Genomic DNA, 26,212 nt, shown 5'->3' with positions numbered 1-26,212 from the left:
CTAGTGGGCCAGTTTTATAGGTCGGGCCGTTACGGACGCGGCGATACTAAATATGTGTACTTTTATTGTTTTTTTTTATTTAGATAAAGAAATGTATTTATGGGAATATATATATTTTTTTTTTCATTATTTTGGAATATTTTTTTTTATTTTTATTTTTACACATTTGAAAACATTTTTTTTTACTTTTTTACTTTGTCCCAGGGGGGGACATCACAGATCGGTGATCTGACAGTGTGCACAGCACTCTGTCAGATCACCGATCTGAGAGCAGTGCAGGCTGCTTCACAGTGCCTGCTCTGAGCAGGCTCTGTGAAGCCACCTCCCTCCCTGCAGGACCCGGATCCGCGGCCATCTTGGATCCGGGTCTGGAACAGGCAGGGAGGGAGGTAAGACCCTCGCAGCAACGCGATCACATCGCGTTGCTGCGGGGGGCTCAGGGAATCCCGCAGGGAGCCCCCTCCCTGCGCGATGCTTCCCTGCACCGCCGGCACATCGCGATCATCTTTGATCGCGGTGTGCCGGGGGTTAATGTGCCGGGGGCGGTCCGTGACCGCTCCTGGCACATAGTGCCGGATGTCAGCTGCGATAGGCAGCTGACACCCGGCCACGATCGGCGGCGCTCCCCCCGTGAGCGCCGCGGATCGCGCTGGACGTACTATCCCCCGTCCGTGGTCATAGGGGCCCACCCCACCTCGACGGGATAGTACGTCCGATGTCAGAAAGGGGTTAAACAAAAAAAAGTTGCCAAGTGCAATGGACAAAGAATTCCTCCAAACATAAAACTGTCACTGGTACAGCAGTGCTCGAGCCAAGTTCATTCAAAAGCTGTTCTGCAGATCCCTGACGCCAGATAAACACGTTAAAAAGATTGCACCTTTTTCTGAGCTATTGCTAATGTAAAAGCAGGTTCCCTCTCACTTTATCTCAATGATTTCTGATGTGAAATACATTCCATGAGAGATCTAGAATTCTGAATGAAACAATAATTAAAGGGATCATATGGAGGGAGACACTGCAGTACATTTGTTGTGTGTCTGTGTGTACATACCGTATATACTCGAGTGTAAGCTGAGATTTTCAGCCCACTTTTTTGGGCTGAAAGTCCCCCTCTCGGCTTATACTCGAGTCATACCCAGGGGTCACCAGGGGAGGGGGAGCAGGGACTGTCTAATTATACTCACCTGCTCCTGGCGCGGTCCCTGCTTCCCCGGCAGCTACTTCCTGTACTGAGCGGTCACATGGTACCGCTCATTACAGTAATGAATATGCGGCTCCACCTCCCATAGAGGTGGAGCCGCATTTTCATTACTGTAATGAGCGGTAACGGTGACCGCTCAGTACAGGAAGAAGCTGCCGGCGCTGGGGAAGCAGGGACGCGTAGGGACCGCGGAAGGCGCAGGTGAGTATAACGGGGAGGGAAGCGCTGCGCGATATTCACCGGCTCCCCGTTCCGGGAGCCGCTCCGTTTTCAGCATCTTCTGCAGGGACGCTCAGGTCAGAGGGCACGGTGACGTGGTTATTGCGCGCCCTCTGCCTGAATGTCAGTGCATAAGATGCTGAAGATGGAGCGGCGCCGGAACGAGGAGCAGGTGAATATTGAAAGTGCCGGGGGCCTGAGCGACGAGAATGTGATTTTTTTTTTTTTTTATCACAGCAAATGGAGCAAGTGTCTCTATTGAGCAACTTATGGGGCCATACTCAACGTTTGTGCAGCACTATATGGGGCAAATATCTTTATGGAGCATCTATGGGGCCATAACGTTTGTGCAGCACTATATGGGGCAAGTGTCTGTATGGGGCCATAACGTTTGTGCAGCACTATGTGGGGCAAGTGTCTGTATGGGGCCATAATGTTTGTGCAGCACTATATGGGGCAAGTGTCTGTATGGGGCCATAATCAACGTTTGTGCAGCACTATATGGGGCAAATATCTTTATGGAGCATCTTATGGGACCATAATCAACATTTGTGCAACATTATATTGGGCAAATATGTCTATGGAGCATCTTATGGGGCCATTATTAACCTTTATGCAGGATTATATGGGGCATATTTTAATATGGAGCATCTTATGGGGCCATCATAAACTTTATGGAGCGTTATACGGGGCTCCTGATTCAATATGGATATTCAAAAACACTTAACCTACTAATGTCTCAATTAATTTTACTTTTATTGGTATCTATTTGTACTTTTGGTATTTACCGGTAGCTGCTGCATTTTTCACCCTAGGCTTATACTCGAGTGATTAAGTTTTCCCAGTTTTTTGTGGCAAAATTAGGGGGGGGTCGGCTTATTATCGAGTATATACGGTACCTGTATTCCACTAGCGTCAGACCTGTTGGGACGTCTGACAAAAGATCAGAGGTAAATCCATATCTGGAACCATCTTGTCTTATTTTGTGCATAACATTCTAAAATGATAAGAATACATATGCCATTATTAGAATATACTTTTTATATTTCTCCTGCGTTTTCAATAATTTATTGAACTCACCTTAACCAATAAAGGTTTGTTAATTTTAAATGTTAGGACTCCCCGTGCAAAGCCGTATTCACTAATGACTGAGTCCGAAACAAGCTAAAATACAAAGCGGATTTAATTTTGTGAAATTAATTGTATAATAAACGCTTTAGGCATAAAGAATGGTCACACATCCTGTGTATTGCACAGCCAATGACATATGTAATGACATAAGCTTTTACACCACAAAAGTTCAGATGCCAAGGAGAATGACAGCCTGCCCTAGGCAATGCTCTGTTAATGGCCCTTTAGTCTGCTGTGTGATTCCTAGAAGTGTGTCCTAAAAGTGTGGATTACAGTAGAATTAAAACCTGAAAGATGTATACAGACTGTGCCCTGCTACCTGCCACCATCACACTCTAACAAGCATCTCTATTCTTCCAACAGGTATGTTCATCCACCCAGCTCTGCTGCTGTCTGTCTATGAAGTGCACATAGTACATCACCCAGCTTTGCACATAGACTTCCCTATGCTCCTAGCTTCCACATGGTATGTTCATCAACCCAGCTCTGCTGCTGTCTGTCTATGAAGTGCACATAGTACATCACTCAGCTTTGCACATAGACTTCCCTCTGCTCCTAGCTTCCACATGGTATGCCTTTCAGCTAACTCCAGCTTACCCTGAGATATTTATGAGCTTGTTTACTCAGGCCTGATTGTATGCATCTGGTCCACCCTTAATTCTCTGACCAAGATGACCAGAGACCACTCCTCTCTGCTTCACACCTGAACGCACTTAGTTTTCCATATTTTGCATAGCAAAAGTCTGCAATGACTTTAGCCTGCTGTGTGATTCCTAGAAGTGTGTCCTAAAAGTGTGGATTACAGTAGAATTAAAACCTGAATTGGAACTGAAGGTAACTGGCCACAGTCACTGTAAACAATGTTTCTGTTTGTTTTCACTTTCACCCCTATAATTCTTCACCTTCTGCAAACTCCCCTAATCCCCACTCCTAGCAAAGAACAGTTCATCTCCTCTTCAATCCTCCCCATTCATCTCACCTCCTCCTCAGAACTGTTCCTTAACATACAATCCTCTGTCTCAAAGCACAGGCAGCCCCCTCATGCCCTCTCCTGCTCCCACTTTCTCTGCTCCTTCTCACTGCTGGTGATATCTCTCCAAATCCTGGTCCTCCTCACCATATTCCCACAGTCATTTCTACCTCCCATCCACGCTCTATCACAAACTTCCATAACCTCTCTAACCTTATACCCATTCGCCCAGCCCCCGCTTCCCCAGTCCCACTAACAGGAGCTCTATGGAACGCTCGCTCTGTCTGCAACAAGCTTTCCTACATCCATGATCTTTTTGTTACTACCAAACTTTCCTTCCTCGCCATCACCGAAACCTGGCTCACCCCTTCTGACACAGCCTCCCCTGCTGCCCTCTCTTACGGTGGCTTCCACCTTTCTCACACACCCCGCCCCAGCAGCAAGCATGGCGGAGGAGTTGGTTTTCTCCTGTCAGATAACTGCTCCTTCACCACAATCCCACTGCCACCCTCTGTTACCCTCCCTTCCTTTGAGGTGCACTCTGTGCGCATCTACTCCCCCTCCAACTGGCTGTCATTTACCGCCCCCCAGGGCCAGACACAACCTTCTTTGACCACTTCACCACCTGGCTACTTCATTTCCTTTCTGCGGAGATCCCCACTATCATCATGGGCGACTTCAACATCCCCATTGACACTTCCCTCTCAGCTGCCACTAAACTTCTATCTCTCACTTCCTCCTTTGGCCTCACTCAATGGTCTTCTGCAGCCACTCACAAAGATGGTCACACACTGGACCTCCTCTTTACCCGCCTCTGCTCCCTATCTAATATCTCTAACTCACCTCTTCCTCTCTCTGACCACAACCTTCTCATCTCTCTCCACTCCATGCCTACAATTCCCACCCCACAAACTTTCACACCCTCGCAGAAATCTTAAACATCTTGACCTACATTCATTCTCTGAATCCCTCCTCCCTCTCACAGACACAAGTTCCATACACAATGCAGATGATGCTGCCGGTCTATATAACACCACAATAGCTGTAGCTTTGGAATCTGCTGCCCCACTTACACATACCAAAGCTCGCAAAATCAACAGACAGACCTGGCACACCAGCCTGACGAAAGAACTGAGGCGAGCTTCCAGGGCTGCTGAGCGCAGTTGGAAAAGATCCCACTCCAGCGAGCACTTCATCGCATTCAAACAGTCCCTCACTACTTTCAAGACCACACTCGCCACAGCTAAACAAACCTACTTCTCTCATATCCTCTGTCTCACAACCCTAAACAGTTATTCAACACCTTCAATTCTCTCCTCCGTCCCCCAGCACCTCCTCCCTCCCCACTTATCTCCGCTGAAGACTTTGCCTCATTTTTAAAGCAGAAGATTGATAGCATCAGAGACAGTTTTGGTCAACAACCCCCAGAGCCTTTCCTTCCGACTTCCCAGCCCTCCACCTCCAAAACCAACTTCTCCACCATTACAGAAGATCAACTCTTCACTGTACTCTCAAGATCGCATCTCACCACCTGTGCACTTGACCCGATCCCATCCCACCTCATCCCAAACCTCACCACAGTCTTCATCCCAACCCTAACCCATCTCTTCAACCTATCACTAACAACTGGTGTTTTCCCCTCAAGCTTTAAACATGCCTCCATCACACCTATCCTCAAAAAGCCCTCTCTTGACCCATCCTCTGTATCTAGCTATCGCCCTATATCACTTCTCCCTTATGCCTCCAAACTACTGGAACAACACGTTTACCTTGAACTGTCCTCCCATCTCTCTTCTTGCTCCCTATTTGACCGCTTACAATCTGGCTTCCGGTCACACCATTCCACTGAAACTACCCTAACTAAGGTCACCAATGACCTCTTAACCGCCAAGAGCAAGCGACACTACTCTGTCCTCCTCCTCCTCGACCTGTCGGCTGCCTTTGACACAGTGGACCATTCCCTATTATTACAGACCCTCTCATCCCTTGGCATCACAGACTTGGCCCTATCCTGGATCTCCTCATACCTAACACACCGGACATTCAGCGTCTCCCACTCACACACCACCTCCTCACCTCGCCCCCTATCTGTCGGAGTCCCACAAGGTTCAGTCCTTGGGTCCCTGCTCTTCTCCATTTACACCTTTGGCCTGGGACAGCTCATAGAATCTCACGGCTTTCAGTATCACCTCTATGCTGATGACACACAGCTCTACATCTCTGGACCAGATATCACCTCCCTGCTAACCAGAATCCCTCAAGGTCTGTCCACTATTTCATCCTACTTCTCCACTAGATTTATGAAACTTAACATGGACAAAACAGAATTCATCATCTCATCTCACACGACCCCCCCAACGAACCTATCCATTACAGTAAATGGCTGCCCACTCTCCCCAGTCCCACAAGCTCGCTGCCTCGGGGTAATCCTTGACGCTGATCTCTCCTTCAAACCACATATCCAAGTAGGTGCAGCTGCACAGTTCACACGGCTAGTGGCACATACATGAATTGTAACCTTCCCTCCTGCGTGGATAAGACTTGTATCATGGCTCCATATTGGGACTATCAAAAAGCATTTAGAATATTTCATAGTTATGCTTCAAAGTAGATTAAAAAAGGGTGAAGATTCTTCCTGTTATTGACTCATGCTCTCTTTCCAATACCTTGTCTGTCAGTTTCTCCATCTTTTCCTGGTAGCCGGCCGCATCTACAGAATCATCCAACACAGACTTCAAATAAAGCTGAAAATCAGGCGATTCGCTAGAGGAGATGGAAATAAAAAAATAATACTAGGCGTACAGCGCTGACGTTTGCTATATAAAAAACAAAACAGATAATTAGATTTATTTTGATTCCATCTGACTTCAAGGGTGATTATTCTGTGACTGGTGATACTGAATATGAATTTTTTTTTTTTTAAAAGTATTATATTTTTAATGGGGATAAAGAGGGGGTGATTAAAATGTAATGGTTATTTTTATATTTAAGTACCATTAGTAAACATGAACCTTCAATTGCTTGTTCTATTACTGCATTGCAGTATATACCTGCTACTCACAAAATTAGAATATCATGAAAAAGTTAATTTATTTCAGATCTTCAATACAAAAATTGAAACTCATTATATAAAGTCATTACAAACAGAGTGATCTATTTCAAGTGTTTATTTCTGTTAATGTTGATGATTATGGCTTACAGCCAATGAAAACCCAAAAGTCATTATCTCAGTAAATTAGAATACTTTATAACACCAGCTTGAAAAATGGATTTTAAAATCCGAATGGCAATGAATAAAATATAAGTTATACTGAATCTACACTTACAAAATGATATATTATTCTGCCCCTCTCCTCCTGCTCTATGCCATGAAGATGGCAGACCAATCACCATGTAAGATGTGACAGGTTCCCTAAAGGAGTCTTATGAAGCCCACACCTTAACGCAGGGGTGGGGAAGCTCCAGGCCCGCAGTTACTTTTCATGCGACCCGGGGGCAGGTCCCCAGAGTCCGCAATGCTCGAGTGGCAGCCGTATCCTGCCAGCTGACAGCCCTTTAACCCCAAAGTGCACTCAGCAATCATTACAGAATGCTGCCTGCACATGATGATGTCATCGGGGTGGGCAGGGTAAACGGCCAATGCTCTCCTGTCCCAGAAGAGGAGCTGCTGCCAGAGCGTCCAGAGCGATCTCTGTGCCGGCAGCTCTGTACCTGTGTGCTGGTGATTTCTGTGACTTTCTGCTGGTGATCTCAGCTATATGCCCTGTTATGAACAGGTAATTCAGAACCACAATGCACATTGAAGTACAGAGCACACAAAGTGACCTGACAATTACCAAAAACAAAGGACGAGCTCTGAGATGTGGGAACTCTGCTGACCGCAATCCCTAATCCTAACACACCACACTAGAGGTAGCCGTGGATTGCGCCTAACGCTCCCTATGCAACTCGGCACAGCCTGAAAAACTAACTAGCCCTGAAGATAGAAAAATAAGCCTACCTTGCCTCAGAGAAATTCCCCAAAGGAAAAGGCAGCCCCCCACATATAATGACTGTGAGTAAGATGAAAATACAAACACAGAGATGAAATAGATTTAGCAAAGTGAGGCCCGACTTACTGAATAGACCGAGGATAGGAAAGATAGCTTTGCGGTCAACACAAAAACCTACAAACAACCACGCAGAGGGGCAAAAAGACCCTCCGCACCGACTAACGGTACGGAGGTGCTCCCTCTGCGTCTCAGAGCTTCCAGCAAGCAAGAAAAACCAATAAAGCAAGCTGGACAGAAAAAATAGCAAGCAAAAATAACACAAGCAAAACTTAGCTTATGCAGGATGAACAGGCCACAGGAACGATCCAGGAGGAAGCAAGACCAATACTAGAACATTGACTGGAGGCCAGGATCAAAGCACCAGATGGAGTTAAATAGAGCAGCACCTAACGACTTAACCTCATCCCCTGAGGAAGGAAACTCAGAAGCCGCAGTACCACTCTCATCCACCAAAGAAAGCTCATAGACAGAACCAGCCGAAGTACCACTCTCGACCACAGGAGGGAGCTTGGCCACAGAATTCACAACAATGCCCCCCATCTATGTGCCCCAATATAATATCTGTGCCCCCCAAACTATAGGCCCCCCTGTGATCTCTGTGCCTCTCAGCTATATGCCCCCATGTGATCTCTGCTCCCCCCCTGTGATCTCTGTGGCCCCAGCTTTGTGCCCCCCCGTGATCTGTGCCCCTTAGCTATATGTCCCATGATCCCTGTGCCCTCCCAGCTATGTGCTGTTGTGAATTCTGTGGTCAAGCTCCCTCCTGTGGTCATGAGCGGTACTTCGGCTGGTTCTGTCTATGAGCTTCCTCTGGTGGATGTGAGTGGGGCTGCGGCTTCTGAATTTCCTTCCTCAGGTAATGAGGTTAAGTCGTTAGGTGCTGCTCTATTTAACTCCACCTAGTTCTTTGTTCCAGTATTAGTCTTGCTTTCTCCTGGATCGTTCTTGTGGCCTGTCTGCCCTGCATAAGCTAAGTTTTGCTTGTGTTACCTTTGTTTGCTATATTTTCTGTCCAGCTTGCTATATTGGTTTTTCTTGCTTGCTGGAAGCTCTGAGACGCAGAGGGAGTACCTCCGTACTGTTAGTCGGTGCGGAGGGTCTTTTTGCCCCCTCTGCGTGGTTGTTTGTAGGTTTTTGTGCTGACCGCAAAGCTATCTTTCCTATCCTCGGTCTATTCAGTAAGTCGGGCCTCACTTTGCTAAAATCTACTTCATCTCTGTGTTTGTATTTTCATCTTAACTCACAGTCATTATATGTGGGGGGCTGCCTTTTCCTTTGGGAAATTTCTCTGAGGCAAGGTAGGCTTATTTTCCTGTCTTCAGGGCTAGCTAGTTTCTCAGGCTGTGCCGAGTTGCATAGGGAGCGTTAGGCGCAATCCACGGCTACCTCTAGTGTGGCATGATAGGATTAGGGATTGCGGTCAGCAGAGTTCCCACGTCTCAGAGCTCGTCCTATGTTAGTAACTATCAGGTCACTTTGTGTGCTCTTAACCACTAGGTCCATTGTGGTTCTGAATCACCTGTTCATAACAATGTGCCCCCTCAGCTATGTACCCCCTGTGATTTCTGTGCCCCCAGCTATGTGCCCCCCCGTGATCTGTTCTCCCTGTGATCTCTCTGCCCCACCAGCTATACCTCCCTGTGATTTATGTGCCCACCAGCTATATGCCCCGTGATCTTTGTGCCCCCAGCTATATGTCCCCCCTGTGATTTGTGCCCACCAGCTATATGCCTCCCTGTGATTTATGTGCCCACCAGCTATATGCCTCCCTGTGATTTATGTGCCCACCAGCTATATGCCTCCCTGTGATTTGTGCCCACCAGCTATATGCCTTCCTGTGATCTCTGTGCCCCCAGCAATATGCAGCACTTTGATCTCTGAGGATCCCAGCTGTCTGCCCCCATGTGATCCCTGTGCCCCCCTGCTATGCACCCCCTGTGATATTTGTGCTCCTATGTGATCTCTGTGCCTCCTGTGATCTCTGTGCCCTCCAGCTATGTTCCCCTCTGTAATCTCTGTGCCCCCCCCCCCATGATCTTTGTGCCACCCCCTGGTGATCCCTGAGGCCCCCAGCTATGAGCCCCCCTGTGATCTTTGTGCTCCCTCTTCCCCTGTGATCTTCGTGTCACTCCTCCGGTGATCTATGTGCCTCCCTGGCGATGCCTGTCCCCCCTGTGCTGTATATCCCCCTCCCTAGGGAGGGGAGGATATGACAAAAAATGTACTGCTCTCCTGGCCGACACAATCCTGGAAAAGCAACTGTGAGAAGTAACATGATGAGTATCACCTAACATCACAGCTGCACCAAAGAGAAGCAGCTCCAGCCATCACATTAAGGGTGAGTTACCGTAATAAATTGTTGACTAAATATACAGGGGTAATTTTCAAGGTGATCATTTTTGTGTGGCCCCCGAATGATGGTAGAAATTTCCAAATGGCCCCCGGCTGGAAAAAGGTTCCCCACCCCTGCCTTAACTAGTCCGAGCTGTTCTGGCAGCAATAGATGGACCTACAGGATATTAGGCAGGTGGAGTTAATACTATACTTGATTGGTGTACATCATCAGGACAACAAAAGTGGAAGAAATAAATGTTTTCCTACTGCTTCCTATGGACTGGAACTGCATGAATATGGTGGAGAATTCTTTCGGATGGCACTCCCACAGCTCGAGAAACCTATGGGAAACATGATGACTGGTTTAGAGTTACACATAAAATGTAAATGTATGAGTATAGTTCACCAGTAAAAGGGTCAGAAGTAGAGATGGGTGAACCTGAAGAGTAAAGTTCGGCGTCCATACCGAACACTTAGTGTTTGGGAACGGACACCAAACATGGACTTAACCAGGAAGTCCATGTTACTGTTTGAGTTCAACCCCTTCGAAAACTGGGTGTTTGTCGCGCTGTCATGTGCATGCCAACACAGGCAAACACTGATCCCATCAGCTGACATCTGCTGCCGCTAATAATTCAGCAGCTGGCTCCTGCGCTATAAAAAAATAATTAAAAAAAAAACATCGGCAAAGAGTTCCCCTGTATTTTTGATAACCAGCCAGGCAAAACTCACAGCTGAGGGAGAATGGAGAGGTCCCAACACTGTATTTTTTAATTGTTTATATATTTTGAAAAACAGCATGGTGCCCCCTTATATTTGACAACCAGCCAAACTAAAGTGGACAGCTGGTATTCTCAGGCTGGTAAGGGGTCATGAATATTGGCCCCCACAGCCTAAAAATAGCAGCCCGAACCTGCCCAGAAAAGACGCAGGTCTTTGCCCGGCTCTTCCTACTTGCCCTGTAGCGGTGGCAAGTGGGGTTCATATTTGTGGGGTTGATGTCAACTTTTGTCAGGTGACATCAAGCCCATGGATTAGTAATGGAGAGGCGTCTATAAAACACCCATCCATTACTAATCCTCTAGTTGTATTGTAAATAAAGACATCACAAGAATAAAGTCTTTTATTTGAAATAAAAGGAAAACACTTTTTATTTAAAAACAACAGTTATACTCGCCTAACAGCCCATTCCATTGACGCAAACGTCTCCTGTTATAAAACTAAAGTAAAAAAACAGGATTTTTGGTTGCTTACCGTAAAATCTGTTTCTCGGAGCCTTCATTGGGGGACACAGGAACCATGGGTGTATGCTGCTGCCACTAGGAGGCTGACACTATGCAAATAAAAAAGTTAGCTCCTCCTCTGCAGTGTACACCCTACCGACAGGAAGTAGGATATTCAGTTAGTGAGAAAGCAGTAGGAGAAGCAACGTGTAAAAGAGAAAGAATAATAATATAATAATAATAAACTTTATCTACATAGCGCCAACAAATTCCACGGCGCTCCATAGATTAACAGTTTCAAACACTCAAAGAGTGTTCAAAGAACTCAAACGTAAACAGTAAACAGAGCTGTTCAACTTGGGAGGGTGCTGTGTCCCCCAATGAAGGCTCCGAGAAACAGATTTTACGGTAAGCAACCAAAAATCCTGTTTTCTCTATCGCCTTTCATTGGGGGACACAGGAACCATGGGACGTCCCAAAGCAGTCCCTGGGGTGGGAAAAACAGACTTCCATCAGGTCCGAGGACTCACAACTGCTGCCTGCAGGATCCTTCTGCCCAGGCTGGAGTCCGCCGTAGTTCGGCAAAACGTGTGGATGGAAGACCAGGTTGCCGCTTTACAAAGCCGTCGGCAAAAGCCCCGTGACGTACCGCACTGGAAGCGCCGACTGCCCGGGTAGAGTGAGCCTTTATCTCAGGAGGGGGCACTCTTGTTCTTGACCCGGTAAGCTTCCAAAATTGCCGTTCTGATAGAGCGAACAATAGTCGCCTTGGAAGCCGGCAGGCCTCTACGCACGCCATCAGGGATGGCGAAAAGAGAATCCATCTTTCGGAAAGCGGCTGTGCTAGCTAGGGAGATCCTCACTGCCCTGACGAGGCCCAGCCTGTTCAACGATCACTCCAGAGGATGAGTCGGAGCTGGACAAAAGGAAAGGTATAACGATGTCCTCGTTGAGTTGGAAAGATGAAAACCACCTCGAGAAAGGAAGGAAGGCAGAGGCCTGGGACCACCTTGTCCTGGATTAAAATTAAGAAAGGAGGTCGGCAAGAAATGGCCGCCAACTCAAAAACGCGGCGGATCGAAGAGATGGACCTGAGAAAAGCCACCTTCCGAGATAGAACTGACAGGGAAAACTCCCTGAGAGGCTATAAGGGGGGAACCCCTAAGCACAACCAACCCAACCTTTAAATCCCATGAATCCACAGAGGCCCTGTACGGAGGGACAGCGTGGACTACTTGGAGGGAGGTCTTAACCTGTGGCTGAGAAGAAAGTCTTCTTAAAGGGAAGAAGAGCGCAGGAACCTGGCCCTATAGGGAACTGAGAGCGAAGCCCGAATCCAGTCCTGCCTGAAGGAAAACCAAATGGAAGGCAGGGAAAAATGACATAGGTGAAAAGTGGTTGGACTCGCATCAACGAAAGTAAGCCTTCCAGGTACGATAGTAGATCCTGGAAGAAGACGAAGGCTTCCCAGCGTGGATTATAGAGTGACTCATCTGGGCCGAAAGGCCGGACGCTCTTAGAACTGTGGAGTCCACAGCCACGCCGTTAAACTGAGCGACCGATAATTCGGGTGGCAGATCGGACCCTGAGACAGCAGATCGGGTCCGCCTGGAAGACACCAGGGGTGTCCGCGAGAAGATTGGCGATGTCTGCAAACTGAGACCTCCTGGGCCAATCCGGGACGATCAGAATGACCGGCACCCATCTCAACAGCTTGGAAAGCAAGGGAAGGCGTGGGAACCGATAGGGGAGCCCGAACTGCGACCGGGGAATGGCCAGAGTGACAACACCACTGTGAGAGGATCACGGGACCCTGGGCCGACCCGAGGGACCTCCTGTTCAATAGGGACGCCATGAGGTCCACCTCTGGAGTCCCCCATCGAAGAGCAATCCGATAGGAAACCTCCTGAAGCACCATTCCCGTGCCGCGAGGCCCTCGCGGCCGAGGAAGTCGGCGGCCTAAATGTCCACGCCGGGGACATGCACTGCGGAGCTCACCAGGACCGTTGCGCCTCTGTCCAAAGGAGGATCCTGGAATCTCGGCCGAGGCCAGCGAACGCCGAGTCCACCCCTGGTGGTAGACATATGCCACTGCTGTGTCATTGTCTGTCTGGATTCGAATTGGCAGGCTGCTGAGAATCCTTACCCAATGAAGGAAAGACAGAGAGATGATCCGGAACTCGAGGACATTGATCGGCAAAGAGGGCTCCTGCGCCGACCAACAACCCTGAAAGAACAGGAGACAAAGCCCCGCGCCTCCGCCGAGCGGACTGGCGTCCGTCGTCACCACCTGCCAGGGAACTGGAAGGAAGGATATGCTGTGAAGGATCTGCTCTGGGATAAGAGAAGTGACCTCGGCCATCAGTTGAGGAACCATTTGACCCGGGAGAAAGCCGGATCGGACGATGCAGGGAGAAGACAGACCTGCCCCCTGTGATAGAATAGCCTGCTGAAGAAGTCTCGAATGAAACGGGCGAAGGGAAAATTGCTTCCGATGTTGCAACCAAGCTCCTTAGGGCCTTTAAGGCCCATCGGAAAAAAGGGGAGCTGAGAACCCTGGAGCAAGCGAACTTCCTGACAAAGGAGGGATATCCTGTCTTCGGGAAGGAAGACTCTGGTCCGACAAGTGTCGAAGAACATGCCCGGAGATACGAGGCGCTGAACAAGACGGAACTTCTTCCTGTTGACGAGCCACCCGCAACGGTTAGAATGTTGGGAAAGATGGATAGACTTTCGGGAGCCTGAAACCGAAATTCCTGAGCCTCCATGGAAGTGATTACTGAACGAGGGAATATCATCCTGAAGTGTCTCCGACGAAACTTCCTGTTCAGCAAATTGAGATCCGGACTGGAACGAACCTTGTTGTCCTCTGTCAATACAGAAAGATTCGAAGAGAAGCCTGTGAACCGTTGAACCGTTCCTGTTCTGGGACGGGAACGATTACCCCGGATTTAAGGAGGGAAACAATGGCTGTAAAGAAAACGATCCCAGGACCGTGAAATGAAGATTTTGTATCTAGAGGATACAAGTGCCCTGGCCCATGCGTCCTCTACTGAGGAGACCCAGACGTCCCTGAGGAACAGGAGACGGTTGCCCAGCCTGAGAAACGGGCTGGGGTCTAGTCGTGGGTCGTGCCTAGGTAGAACTTCCAGTCCTGGACCTGGAGAATCCACCTTAGGAGTAGCGGGCACGCCAGGAAAGAGTGAGTCGAAGAATACCTTCTCTTAACGTGCCTGTGGCCTCTGCTGTTGCGAAGAGGAATCTAATGCCGCGAAACTACGAAAAAGGTCTAAAAGACCGAAGTAGCCGCCTAAGGGGAAGTAGGCGAGGTCTGGAGAAGGGGACTGGTGCCGCCAGTGGCGTCCTTAATAATTTGGTCCAGCTTGGAACCGAAAGGACGTGAACCTTGAAAAGGCAGGCTCGTAAGGGACTTCTTCGATGACTCTTGAGCCAAACAGTGCGACGGCTGGCAACAACATTACTGGGCGCCTGTGCGGCAGAAGACGCGACGTCCAGGGAACAAATTATTCCCCGACGCGAGTAATCTGGGAGGCAAGTTCCGCCAGCCGGGCTGATGGAGCTCCAGCTTGAATGCCCCAACGGAGTTGTTTAGCCCCTCGGATACAGACTTCGAAACCCAAGTGGAAGCCAAAGCCGGGCATTGGGATGATGCGGCAGTTTTGAAAGCCGACTTCACGAAGGATTCCATGATCCCATCGATGGAATCTTTCAGAGCCGCCCACCGGACAGCGTAAGGACTGTGGTGGTGGCAAGTCTAGCAGCCGACGGATCCACCGGGGGAGAGGTCGTTCTCTAACACCTCTCATTCCGGTTGGCAATGAGATCCGGAGGAAAGAGATATGAGACTCCAAGACGCTTGTCTCTTTGAGAACGTCTGGTCGAATTCGCTCTTTCTCTGGACAGAGGCTCCTTGAATTCAGGATGAGGAGCAAATACCTTGGGAGGTAGTTTAGACCGTCTAAACGAAACCGCCTGATCTGCGGGTTTCGTAGAGGAATCTTTGATGCCACAGGTCTGATTGGTCGCTCCAATGAGGCTTTGAACCATATCCCTCATGTTAGCGATTTGGTTCGAATCCGGCCCCAAATAATCCTCCGAAGGCGCATCAGAGAAAGCCTCGCCTGACTCAGGGGAGGAGGATCGGGAGGACGCCGACCGCAGAGGAGGACCGAGTGGCGAGATGGAGCGAGAAGAGGACTCAGACTGGCATTCCTGTCTGGACCTTTGCAGCTAGCCTTGGAGGGCTCAGACGGAGCTTCCTGCGACCCGGTGGCTACTGCGGGGGTCTGCAGGGGTAACCGATCCAGCACGGACACCAGGGTTTGAGACACCCGTGTTAAATTGGCCACCGATTGAGACAGAGAGGAGGCCCAGCCTGGGATGGGGTATCACTCTCGGGCGGATCGGCCGGGGGATCCTGGGCGGTGGGAACAATCGGGTTGCTGAAGGACTGACATAGCGGAGACCAGAAGGTTAGGGGACAGAAGGGCGGAGGAGAGTGTCAGACTGCAGAGCAGAGCTACTCACGGCAGGTGATGCGCTTCAGTGGTCCTTAAAGGCAGGGGTGCAGGCAGAAGGAGCAGACCTCTGGAATTCTCCTGTCCGGGACCAGCTGTGGGGCTGAGGCGACCGCAATTGAGGAGGACGCCGGTATTCACGTACTTTCGGGGGGAATAAGGCGTTCCTGGATCGAGAATATGGAGGTGGTGGGCAGGGTTAATTGCCTGGCCAGGAGCACCAAGATGGTGCCGGGGGGCGGAGCTTGTTGAGACAGACGGGCGGGAAAAAAGCCCGCCCGAGAACTCAGGAAGTGGGCGGAGTCACGGCCGAGAGTAGGCCCCGGGAGAAGCCGGGACCTAAATTAGAAGCTGGTGGGCGCCGGAGAGGGCCACAGGACCGGAAAACGGTGCGGCCGCCGGAGAACGCTGTGCGGCCGCCGGAGAACGCTGTGCGGCCGCCGGAGAACGCTGTGCGGCCGCCGGAGAACCCTGTGCGGCCGCCGGAGAACCCTGTGCGGCCGCCGGAGAAAAACGGCACGGCTGCCTGTAGGGGCTGCGCATGGGACAAAGGTACGGCCGCAGACAAGGCAGTGCCGCTGCCTGTAAAGGTGCGGCCGCCAAGCATGGAGAAGCGGCGCAGCTGCAGCGCAAACCGCCACGTCAGGGGGAAAGTGCAGCCGCAGAAAAGGCAGCGCGGTTGCCTACAGGGCGCCGCACAGAGCAAAAATGTGCCGCAGTGTGGAAAACTTTCCAATAAAGAGACGTCCAACGATCGCCCAGGGAATCAGGGACCCCCCATGACTGTCTTTGAAGAGAGACCGAAGGTTAGGGGGATTGGTGGGAAGGGAATACTCACCTAAACATCCCACGCCGTCCGTTACTAACCTCGTGAAGATATCAGACGTCCGTGGAGCTGGACGTCCTCGTCTCCTCCAACCGACAGGCTCTGATGGGCAAGTGGGTGGGGGACGGATGCAGGACCGGACTTCTAAGCACGCTTGTGTGCTAGGATCTTGGTCCTGGAGAGGGATCTATGAGGATACGGGATGGCAGTACACGCCGTACTCATAGTCCGCATTGTGGGAGTACAGGTGTGACTGTTCACCCTGTATCCCTCCGGAAAACCTGAAAGAAAACGACGCACATTGAGGTAGATATGGGTCTAATGAAAGACCCGTGTCCACCTCCTACTGACACTAAGCTAAACTGAATATCCTACTTCCTGTCGGTAGGGTGTACACTGCAGAGGAGGAGCTAACTTTTTTATTTGCATAGTGTCAGCCTCCTAGTGGCAGCAGCATACACCCATAGTTCCTGTGTCCCCCAATGAAAGGCGATAGAGAAACAACAATATCTCTCACCTGTCCATCGTTCTGTCCCACACCATAATCCTTGTCTGGGGGATAAACAATTTTCAACCTGGATGGTGCCAAGATGCCACTGCCCAGGCTGAGAACCACTGGTGAATGAGCTCACTGACCAGAGGTGACTTCATAGAAGTTACCTCCGGTCACTGAGGCCGTGTTCCTAGAAGACAAATGAACTGCGGTGACCTCTGTACTGTGAGAAAAAGTCTCATGGTGTAGAAGCGAGTTCACCGCAGATCACAGGGAGAATTTCAACTGCGGTTCTTAGCCTGGAAGGTCGCATCTTGGCATCGTCCAAGTTGAAAACGGTTTAATAATAATAATAATAATAATCTTTATTTATATAGCGCCAACATATTCCGCAGCGCTTTACAGTTTAACAGTTTCAAACACAAAAGTCATAAGTAACAACGTTAACAATACAATAATTAAAGCGAAATAAGACGACCCTGCTCGTGAGAGCTTACAATCTACAATGAGGTGGGGGAGATACAAAGTACAGGTGTGTATTTACAATGATGTATTTACAATCATGGTCCAGCCATCTTCAGGGGGAGGGGTATAGAAGGAGATAGTGAATGGGCTACACACACACAAACATAAAATGACTGATTAGTGAACGTGATAGGCCGCTCTGAACAAATGTGTTTTGAGCGAGCGCCTAAAACTATGCAAATTGTGGATGGTCCTAATATCTTGGGGTAGAGCATTCCAGAGGATTGGCGCAGCACGGGAGAAGTCTTGGAGTCGGGAGGTACGGATTAGTGCAGAGGTTAGTCGAAAGTCGTTTGCAGAGCGCAGTGGTCTGTTAGGCCGATAGACAGAAATGAGGGAGGAGATGTAAGGGGGTACCGCACTGTGGAGAGCTTTGTGGGTGAGAACAAGTACTTTGAATTGTATCCTGTAATGAATGGGCAGCCAGTGTAACGACTGGCGAAGAGCGGACGCGTCCGAGTAACGATTAGCCAGATGGTTTATCTCCCAGATATGGATTATGGCGTAGGGCAGAACGACAGACAGGTGAGGGATATTGTTGTTTTTTATTTTATTACAAAAGACAAGGGATTCAGTGAAAACAGGCGTTAGGTGAGTATAACTGTGTTTGTTATTTTTAAATAAAAAAGTATTTTGTTTTATTTCAAATAAAAGACCTAATTCCGGCTGTGTCTTTATTTACCATATAACTGTAGGATTAGTAATGGATAGGTATCCTATAGACGCCTCTACATTACTAACCTGTTGGCTTCTTGTCACCCAACAATACAAAGGTGACATCAACCCCACTTGCCACAGCTACAGGGCAAGTGGGAAGAGCTGGGCAAAGTACCATAATTGAAACATCTAATAGCTGTGCCTTTCCTGGGCAGCTGTGGGCTGCTATTTTTAGGCTGGAGACAATATCAATGGCCCCTTACCAGTCTGAGAATACCAGCCCCCAGCTGTAGCAAGGCTGGTTGTCAAAAATGGGGGGGAACCCAGACTTTTTTTTATTAACTATTTATTTAAATAATTTAAAAATATGGCATGGTGACCCCTCTATTCTTGATAACTAGCCTTGCTGAAGCTGACAGCTGAGGGTGTTGTCTGACTGGGTATTAAAAATATAGGGGGGAACCCATGACGGCTTTTTTAAATTATTTATTTATAGCGCAGGAGCCGGCTAATGAATACTCCCATCAGTCGCTCCTGCTCTCGCTGTTATTAGCGGCAGGAGGTGTCGGACGATGGGAGCGGTAGTCCCATCAGCTGACACCAGTGACCAGAGGTAAACTGTATACCTCGGATCACAGCTGAGCGCTCCCGCTGTCTTTTGATAGCGTGGGAACCGTGGCTGTCTGCCCGGCGGGGATGGTTTCACTGCTGATCAGAATCGGTGTTTGCCGCGCTGTCATGCACATGCCAGTGTAGAATACACGATGTTTGGGCCCCCATTCAAGTGAATGGAGTCTGGTTTCAGTTCCGTGTACCCGAACATCTAGGTGTCCGCCCATCTCTAGTCAGAAGTGTTAAAAGGGGTCATTCCTATATTGATAGACAATGCTGGTCTGCCCAGAGCCACCACTGTCTGAAGATAAGCACAAATCACTCTCTCCTGGCTTCTGACATTGCTCATCTCCTCTGCCATCACTTTAATGAAGGTAGAACACACAAATCGCTCTCTCCTCGCTCCTGACATTGTCCCCCTCCCCTTGCAGTGACAGACTCCCTTTGAATTTCCTGTGACATACAGCCATGTGACCGCTACAGCCAATCACTGACCTCAGCAGTGTTCCACTGCCTCACTTCTAAGACAAGTGATTGGCTGCAAGGGTGACGCTGACGTAAAGCGGAGCACGTGATCGAGGCAACAAAGTCAACTGGTACAAGCGCAACATGCAATGCACGGACGGACTGTCCTCATGTTATACGGAGCCAGTGTCCCACAATGCACCGCACACTCGCTGGCCACTACCTGCTCCGCTATGGCTCTCCTGAAGTAACACGCCATGTCTCCGCCGTGCTCGCCTCTGCACAGCTCCGGACCCGGCCGGCAGCACGTAAGGACACAGGAAGAGGCTTCACTGACACGTGCTTCCCGGTGCCCCGCCCTCAGAACTGCTCCCCTCCAATCACCGCCCGCTCTGGTCATGTGACTTCTCTGGAGGGAAGGCCTGAAAGTGTGAGATTCTGCAGGACGGACGCGGCACCGGCTGTCCGGTCAGTTGTTCCCGGGTTGGGGTTGGTGCAGTGCTCTAGGCCTGTGGGGCCGGTGACACCTCTTGTAGGGGCTGCCATAGGCTCTGGGGCATATCTGCTGCCCCCAATAAATGCCAGTCCGGTCATGAGGTGGGCACTGACATCTGTGATGTAAGGACTGACTGCTGGGAATGTACCTAGTGGGGGCGATGTGAGGGCTGACTGGACACTGTCATATATACCTGTGAGGAGACCTGCGATCTGTGCACTGATGTCACCCGGCCTAAGGTTTACTTCACACTGCGCTCATCGGACCAGTGACCTCCGCAGGGCTCTGTATGTGGCACCGTGTGTGGTCATCGGACCAGTGACCTCCGCAGGGCTCTGTATGTGGCACCGTGTGTGGTCATCGGACCAGTGACCTCCGCAGGGCTCTGTATGTGGCTCCGTGTGTGGTCATCGGACCAGTGACCTCCGCAGGGCTCTGTATGTGGCACCGTGTGTGGTCATCGGACCAGTGACCTCCGCAGGGCTCTGTATGTGGCACCGTGTGTGGTCATCGGACCAGTGACCTCCGCAGGGCTCTGTATGTGGCACCGTGTGTGGTCATCGGACCAGTGACCTCCGCAGGGCTCTGTATGTGGCTCCGTGTGTGGTCATCGGACCAGTGACCTCCGCAGGGCTCTGTATGTGGCACTGTGTGTGGTCATCAGACCAGTGACCTCCGCAGGGCTCTGTATGTGGCACCAACTGTGGTCATCGGACCAGTGACCTCCGCAGGGCTCTGTATGTGGCACTGTGTGTGGTCATCGGACCAGTGACCTCCGCAGGGCTCTGTATGTGGCACCGTGTGTGGTCATCGGACCAGTGACCTCCGCAGGGCTCTGTATGTGGCTCCGTGTGTGGTCATCGGACCAGTGACCTCCGCAGGGCTCTGTATGTGGCACTGTGTGTGGTCATCAGACCAGTGACCTCCGCAGGGCTCTGTATGTGGCACTGTGTGTGGTCATCGGACCAGTGACCTCCGCAGGGCTCTGTATGTGGCACTGTGTGTGGTCATCGGACCAGTGACCTCCGCAGGGCTCTGTATGTGGCACTGTGTGTGGTCATCGGACCAGTGACCTCCGCAGGGCTCTGTATGTGGCTCCGTGTGTGGTCATCGGACCAGTGACCTCCGCAGGGCTCTGTATGTGGCACTGTGTGTGGTCATCGGACCAGTGACCTCCGCAGGGCTCTGTATGTGGCACTGTGTGTGGTCATCGGACCAGTGACCTCCGCAGGGCTCTGTATGTGGCTCCGTGTGTGGTCATCGGACCAGTGACCTCCGCAGGGCTCTGTATGTGGCACTGTGTGTGGTCATCGGACCAGTGACCTCCGCAGGGCTCTGTATGTGGCACTGTGTGTGGTCATCGGACCAGTGACCTCCGCAGGGCTCTGTATGTGGCTCCGTGTGTGGTCATCGGACCAGTGACCTCCGCAGGGCTCTGTATGTGGCACCGTGTGTGGTCATCGGACCAGTGACCTCCGCAGGGCTCTGTATGTGGCACCGTGTGTGGTCATCGGACCAGTGACCTCCGCAGGGCTCTGTATGTGGCTCCGTGTGTGGTCATCGGACCAGTGACCTCCGCAGGGCTCTGTATGTGGCACTGTGTGTGGTCATCGGACCAGTGACCTCCGCAGGGCTCTGTATGTGGCACTGTGTGTGGTCATCGGACCAGTGACCTCCGCAGGGCTCTGTATGTGGCACCGTGTGTGGTCATCGGACCAGTGACCTCCGCAGGGCTCTGTATGTGGCTCCGTGTGTGGTCATCGGACCAGTGACCTCCGCAGGGCTCTGTATGTGGCACCGTGTGTGGTCATCGGACCAGTGACCTCCGCAGGGCTCTGTATGTGGCACCGTGTGTGGTCATCGGACCAGTGACCTCCGCAGGGCTCTGTATGTGGCACCGTGTGTGGTCATCGGACCAGTGACCTCCGCAGGGCTCTGTATGTGGCTCCGTGTGTGGTCATCGGACCAGTGACCTCCGCAGGGCTCTGTATGTGGCACTGTGTGTGGTCATCAGACCAGTGACCTCCGCAGGGCTCTGTATGTGGCACCAACTGTGGTCATCGGACCAGTGACCTCCGCAGGGCTCTGTATGTGGCACTGTGTGTGGTCATCGGACCAGTGACCTCCGCAGGGCTCTGTATGTGGCACCGTGTGTGGTCATCGGACCAGTGACCTCCGCAGGGCTCTGTATGTGGCTCCGTGTGTGGTCATCGGACCAGTGACCTCCGCAGGGCTCTGTATGTGGCACTGTGTGTGGTCATCAGACCAGTGACCTCCGCAGGGCTCTGTATGTGGCACTGTGTGTGGTCATCGGACCAGTGACCTCCGCAGGGCTCTGTATGTGGCACTGTGTGTGGTCATCGGACCAGTGACCTCCGCAGGGCTCTGTATGTGGCACTGTGTGTGGTCATCGGACCAGTGACCTCCGCAGGGCTCTGTATGTGGCTCCGTGTGTGGTCATCGGACCAGTGACCTCCGCAGGGCTCTGTATGTGGCACTGTGTGTGGTCATCGGACCAGTGACCTCCGCAGGGCTCTGTATGTGGCACTGTGTGTGGTCATCGGACCAGTGACCTCCGCAGGGCTCTGTATGTGGCTCCGTGTGTGGTCATCGGACCAGTGACCTCCGCAGGGCTCTGTATGTGGCACTGTGTGTGGTCATCGGACCAGTGACCTCCGCAGGGCTCTGTATGTGGCACTGTGTGTGGTCATCGGACCAGTGACCTCCGCAGGGCTCTGTATGTGGCTCCGTGTGTGGTCATCGGACCAGTGACCTCCGCAGGGCTCTGTATGTGGCACCGTGTGTGGTCATCGGACAAGTGACCTCCGCAGGGCTCTGTATGTGGCACCGTGTGTGGTCATCGGACCAGTGACCTCCGCAGGGCTCTGTATGTGGCACCAACTGTGGTCATCGGACCAGTGACCTCCGCAGGGCTCTGTATGTGGCACCGACTGTGGTCATTGGACCAGTGACCTCCGCAGGGCTCTGTATGTGGCTCCGTGTGTGGTCATCGGACCAGTGACCTCCGCAGGGCTCTGTATGTGGCACCGTGTGTGGTCATCGGACCAGTGACCTCCGCAGGGCTCTGTATGTGGCTCCGTGTGTGGTCATCGGACCAGTGACCTCCGCAGGGCTCTGTATGTGGCTCCGTGTGTGGTCATCGGACCAGTGACCTCCGCAGGGCACTGTATGTGGCTCAGTGTGCGGTCATCAGACCAGTGACCTCCGCAGGGCTCTGTATGTGGCACCGAGTGAGTGTGGTCATCGGACCAGTGACCTCCGCAGGGCTCTGTATGTGGCTCCGTGTGTGGTCATCGGACCAGTGACCTCCGCAGGGCTCTGTATGTGGCACCGTGTGCGGTTAGGGTCGGACCAGTGACATCCGCAGGGCTCTGTTTGTGGCACCGTGTGCGGTTAGGGTCGGACCAGTGACATCCCCAGGGCTCTGTTTGTGGCACCGTGTGCGGTCAGGGTCGGACCAGTGACCTCCGCAGGGCTCTGTATGTGGCTCCGTGTGCCCTCAGGGTCGGACCAGTGACCTCCGCAGGGCTCTGTATGTGGCTCCGTGTGCCCTCAGGGTCGGACCAGTGACCTTCGCAGGGCTCTGTATGTGGCTCCGTGTGCCCTCAGGGTCGGACCAGTGACCTCCGCAGGGCTCTGTATGTGGCTCCGTGTGCCCTCAGGGTCGGACCAGTGACCTCCGCAAGGCTCTGTATGTGGCTCCGTGTGCCCTCAGGGTCGGACCAGTGACCTTCGCAGGGCTCTGTATGTAGCTCCGTGTGCCCTCAGGGTCGGACCAGTGACCTCCGCAGGGCTCTGTATGTGGCTCCGTGTGCCCTCAGGGTCGGACCAGTGACCTTCGCAGGGCTCTGTATGTGGCTCCGTGTGCCCTCAGGGTCGGACCAGTGACCTCCGCAGGGCTCTGTATGTGGCTCCGTGTGCCCTCAGGGTCGGACCAGTGACCTCCGCAAGGCTCTGTATGTGGCTCCGTGTGCCCTCAGGGTCGGACCAGTGACCTTCGCAGGGCTCTGTATGTGGCTCCGTGTGCCCTCAGGGTCGGACCAGTGACCTCCGCAGGGCTCTGTATGTGGCTCCGTGTGCCCTCAGGGTCGGACCAGTGATCTCCGCAGGGCTCTGTATGTGGCTCTGTGTGGTCAAGGTCGGACTAGTGACCTTCGCAGGGCTCTGTGTGCCCTCAGGGTCGGACCTGTGACCTCCGCAGGGCTCTGTATGTGGCACCGTGTGTGGTCAGGGTCAGACCAGTGACCTCCGCAGGGCTCTGTATGTGGCTGCATGTGCCGTCAGGGTTGGACCAGTGACCTCCGCAGGGTGCTGTGTGTGTGGTCAGGGTCAGACCAGTAACATCCGCAGGGGTTTGCTTGTGTCTCCGTGTGCCGTCAGGGTCGGACCAGTGACATCTGCAGAATAGAATACACTCTATACTTCTGTACACAACTCTGCCTGACTGATTTAATTTTCTATCATCTACATCAGTATAGCTGCGTGTGTTTGGTTTAACATCATTGCTAGTTGGTTTCTTGCAGAGCACAACTGTCCTGCTCTTATCTCTACCTGCACAACGGAGTTTGTAATAACTAAGGTACAGGAGAGCTGAGACACATGTAGGACTGATCTGTATTTGATGCCTGCTGATGATTAATTGGTGATGTAAAATTGCAAATACCGCTCTTTTGATGTATATAGCAGAAGATAATCGTCTGCCATATGCATCAACAGAGGAGCATATACAGTTTTGCATCACTGATATGTCCGCTGTAAGCATTAAACAAATTACTTTTCTGCACGCCTCAGCCTTGCAGTGTTTTATTACAAACTCCCTTGTGTAGGCAGTACAGAATAGAGAACAGAACAGTTGATCTGTGTTGGAAATCGTCTAACAGATCAATTATGTGATAATACAAATGCAGCTATAATAGTGTACAGTGAAGGAAATAATTATTTGATCCCTTGCTGATATTTATTTATTTTACTCATTTATATAGCGCTATTCCACAGCGCTTTACATACAGTATTGGCACTGTCCCCGATGGGGCTCACATTCTAGTATCCCTGTCAGTATGTCTTTGGATTTCGTAAGTGTGCCCACTGACAAAGACATGACAAGTCTATAATTTGAGAGGTAGAATAGCGCCGAAATAGATGTCGCTATTGCAAAGGCCTCTAAAAAATTTGTGTTACCCTTTGAAGATATGGGGACCCTTAAGGACCCTATGGACATAAAAGCCCAAGTTTTCTTAAAAGGTTCCTGGGAAGCAGCTAGCGGGGGTTTAAAACCAGGAATAGCCACAAGGGCATTAATGGTGTGGTTGGACCACCTAGAGTCCCAATTGAGGAAGAAAACCTCAAGGGAATCCATATTGGATTCTGTGTCAATGAGGGGTGCTGCTGCATATTTAGCGGACGCTTCCATAGACTCTGTGAGACTGACAGCAAGGTCAGCTTCATTTTCGAATGCAGCCAGAAGAGCACTATGGCTCAAGTGCTGGCCAGGAGACCTACAAACTAAAGCAAAGTTATGCTCCATACCATGTGAGGGAGAATTTTTGTTTGGGCCTATCCTAGATGACATTCTCGAAAAGGCCGTAGACAAGAAGAAAGCCTTCTCAGGGTTTCTTAACCAATCTTCCAAACGGCCCTTTCGGGGTAGGAAATTCATGCGTAAATGCCCCCCAAAAAACCAAAAAGAAGGATGGGTGGATAAAAGGTTTAAAAGCAGAGGCTTCATGTTCAACAAGCCGGACAATAAGAAACAATCCCAATGAAGGTACGCCCCAGGTGGGAGGGAGACTGATATGCTTTCTTCAAGCCTGGGAAAAAATATATAAGGAAGCGAGTGGACACTAAATATAATAAGGACGGGTCTAAAATTAAAATTTCATACGATGCCACGCAACCATTTTGTGATAACACCACAGAGAAAATCAGAGATCGAACAACTGGGCCTGCGAAAGGAAATATACAGTCTCCTCACAAAGAATGTCCTGCAGGAAGTTCCACAACAGGAAAGAGACACTGGTTTTTACTCTCCTCTTTTTCTCCGAACGAAACATAGTAACATAGTAACATAGTTAGTAAGGCCGAAAAAAGACATTTGTCCATCCAGTTCAGCCTATATTCCATCATAATAAATACCCAGATCTACATCCTTCTACAGAACCTAATAATTGTATGATACAATATTGTTCTGCTCCAGGAAGACATCCAGGCCTCTCTTGAACCCCTCGACTGAGTTCGCCATCACCACCTCCTCAGGCAAGCAATTCCAGATTCTCACTGCCCTAACAGTAAAGAATCCTCTTCTATGTTGGTGGAAAAACCTTCTCTCCTCCAGACGCAAAGAATGCCCCCTTGTGCCCGTCACCTTCCTTGGTATAAACAGATCCTCAGCGAGATATTTGTATTGTCCCCTTATATACTTATACATGGTTATTAGATCGCCCCTCAGTCGT

General features: G+C 50.9%; 2 protein-coding genes across 5 annotated transcripts in view; one reads left to right on the top strand and one right to left on the bottom strand.

The window, feature by feature from the left end:
- The window catches only part of RARS2 (arginyl-tRNA synthetase 2, mitochondrial), a 95,195-nt gene extending 75,606 nt beyond the window's left edge, over positions 1-19,589 (bottom strand). Inside the window, exons 1-5 of the mRNA XM_069726388.1 lie at positions 19,470-19,589; positions 10,175-10,248; positions 6,188-6,284; positions 2,501-2,584; positions 2,320-2,417 (exon numbers count right to left, since the gene is read on the bottom strand). Of these exons, the coding sequence (XP_069582489.1) occupies positions 2,320-2,417; positions 2,501-2,584; positions 6,188-6,284; positions 10,175-10,248; positions 19,470-19,505 (389 nt within the window). The 5' untranslated portion in view covers positions 19,506-19,589. The remainder of the gene's footprint in view (positions 1-2,319; positions 2,418-2,500; positions 2,585-6,187; positions 6,285-10,174; positions 10,249-19,469) is intronic.
- The window catches only part of ORC3 (origin recognition complex subunit 3), a 113,929-nt gene continuing 107,138 nt past the window's right edge, over positions 19,422-26,212 (top strand). For 2 of the 4 annotated variants that reach the window (XM_069726387.1, XM_069726386.1), the window contains exon 1: positions 19,573-19,714. Coding sequence is in view for 2 of the 4 variants with exons in the window: in XM_069726384.1 (XP_069582485.1) it covers positions 19,443-19,554 (112 nt within the window). In the remaining 2 variants the exon portion in view is untranslated. The other 2 variants (XM_069726385.1, XM_069726384.1) reach the window with 2 other exon arrangements.

This window comes from Ranitomeya imitator, chromosome 5 (genome assembly GCF_032444005.1).
Source record: "Ranitomeya imitator isolate aRanImi1 chromosome 5, aRanImi1.pri, whole genome shotgun sequence".
NCBI classification, from domain to species: domain Eukaryota; kingdom Metazoa; phylum Chordata; class Amphibia; order Anura; family Dendrobatidae; genus Ranitomeya; species Ranitomeya imitator.
This window is presented reverse-complemented; position numbering and strand designations above follow the sequence as displayed.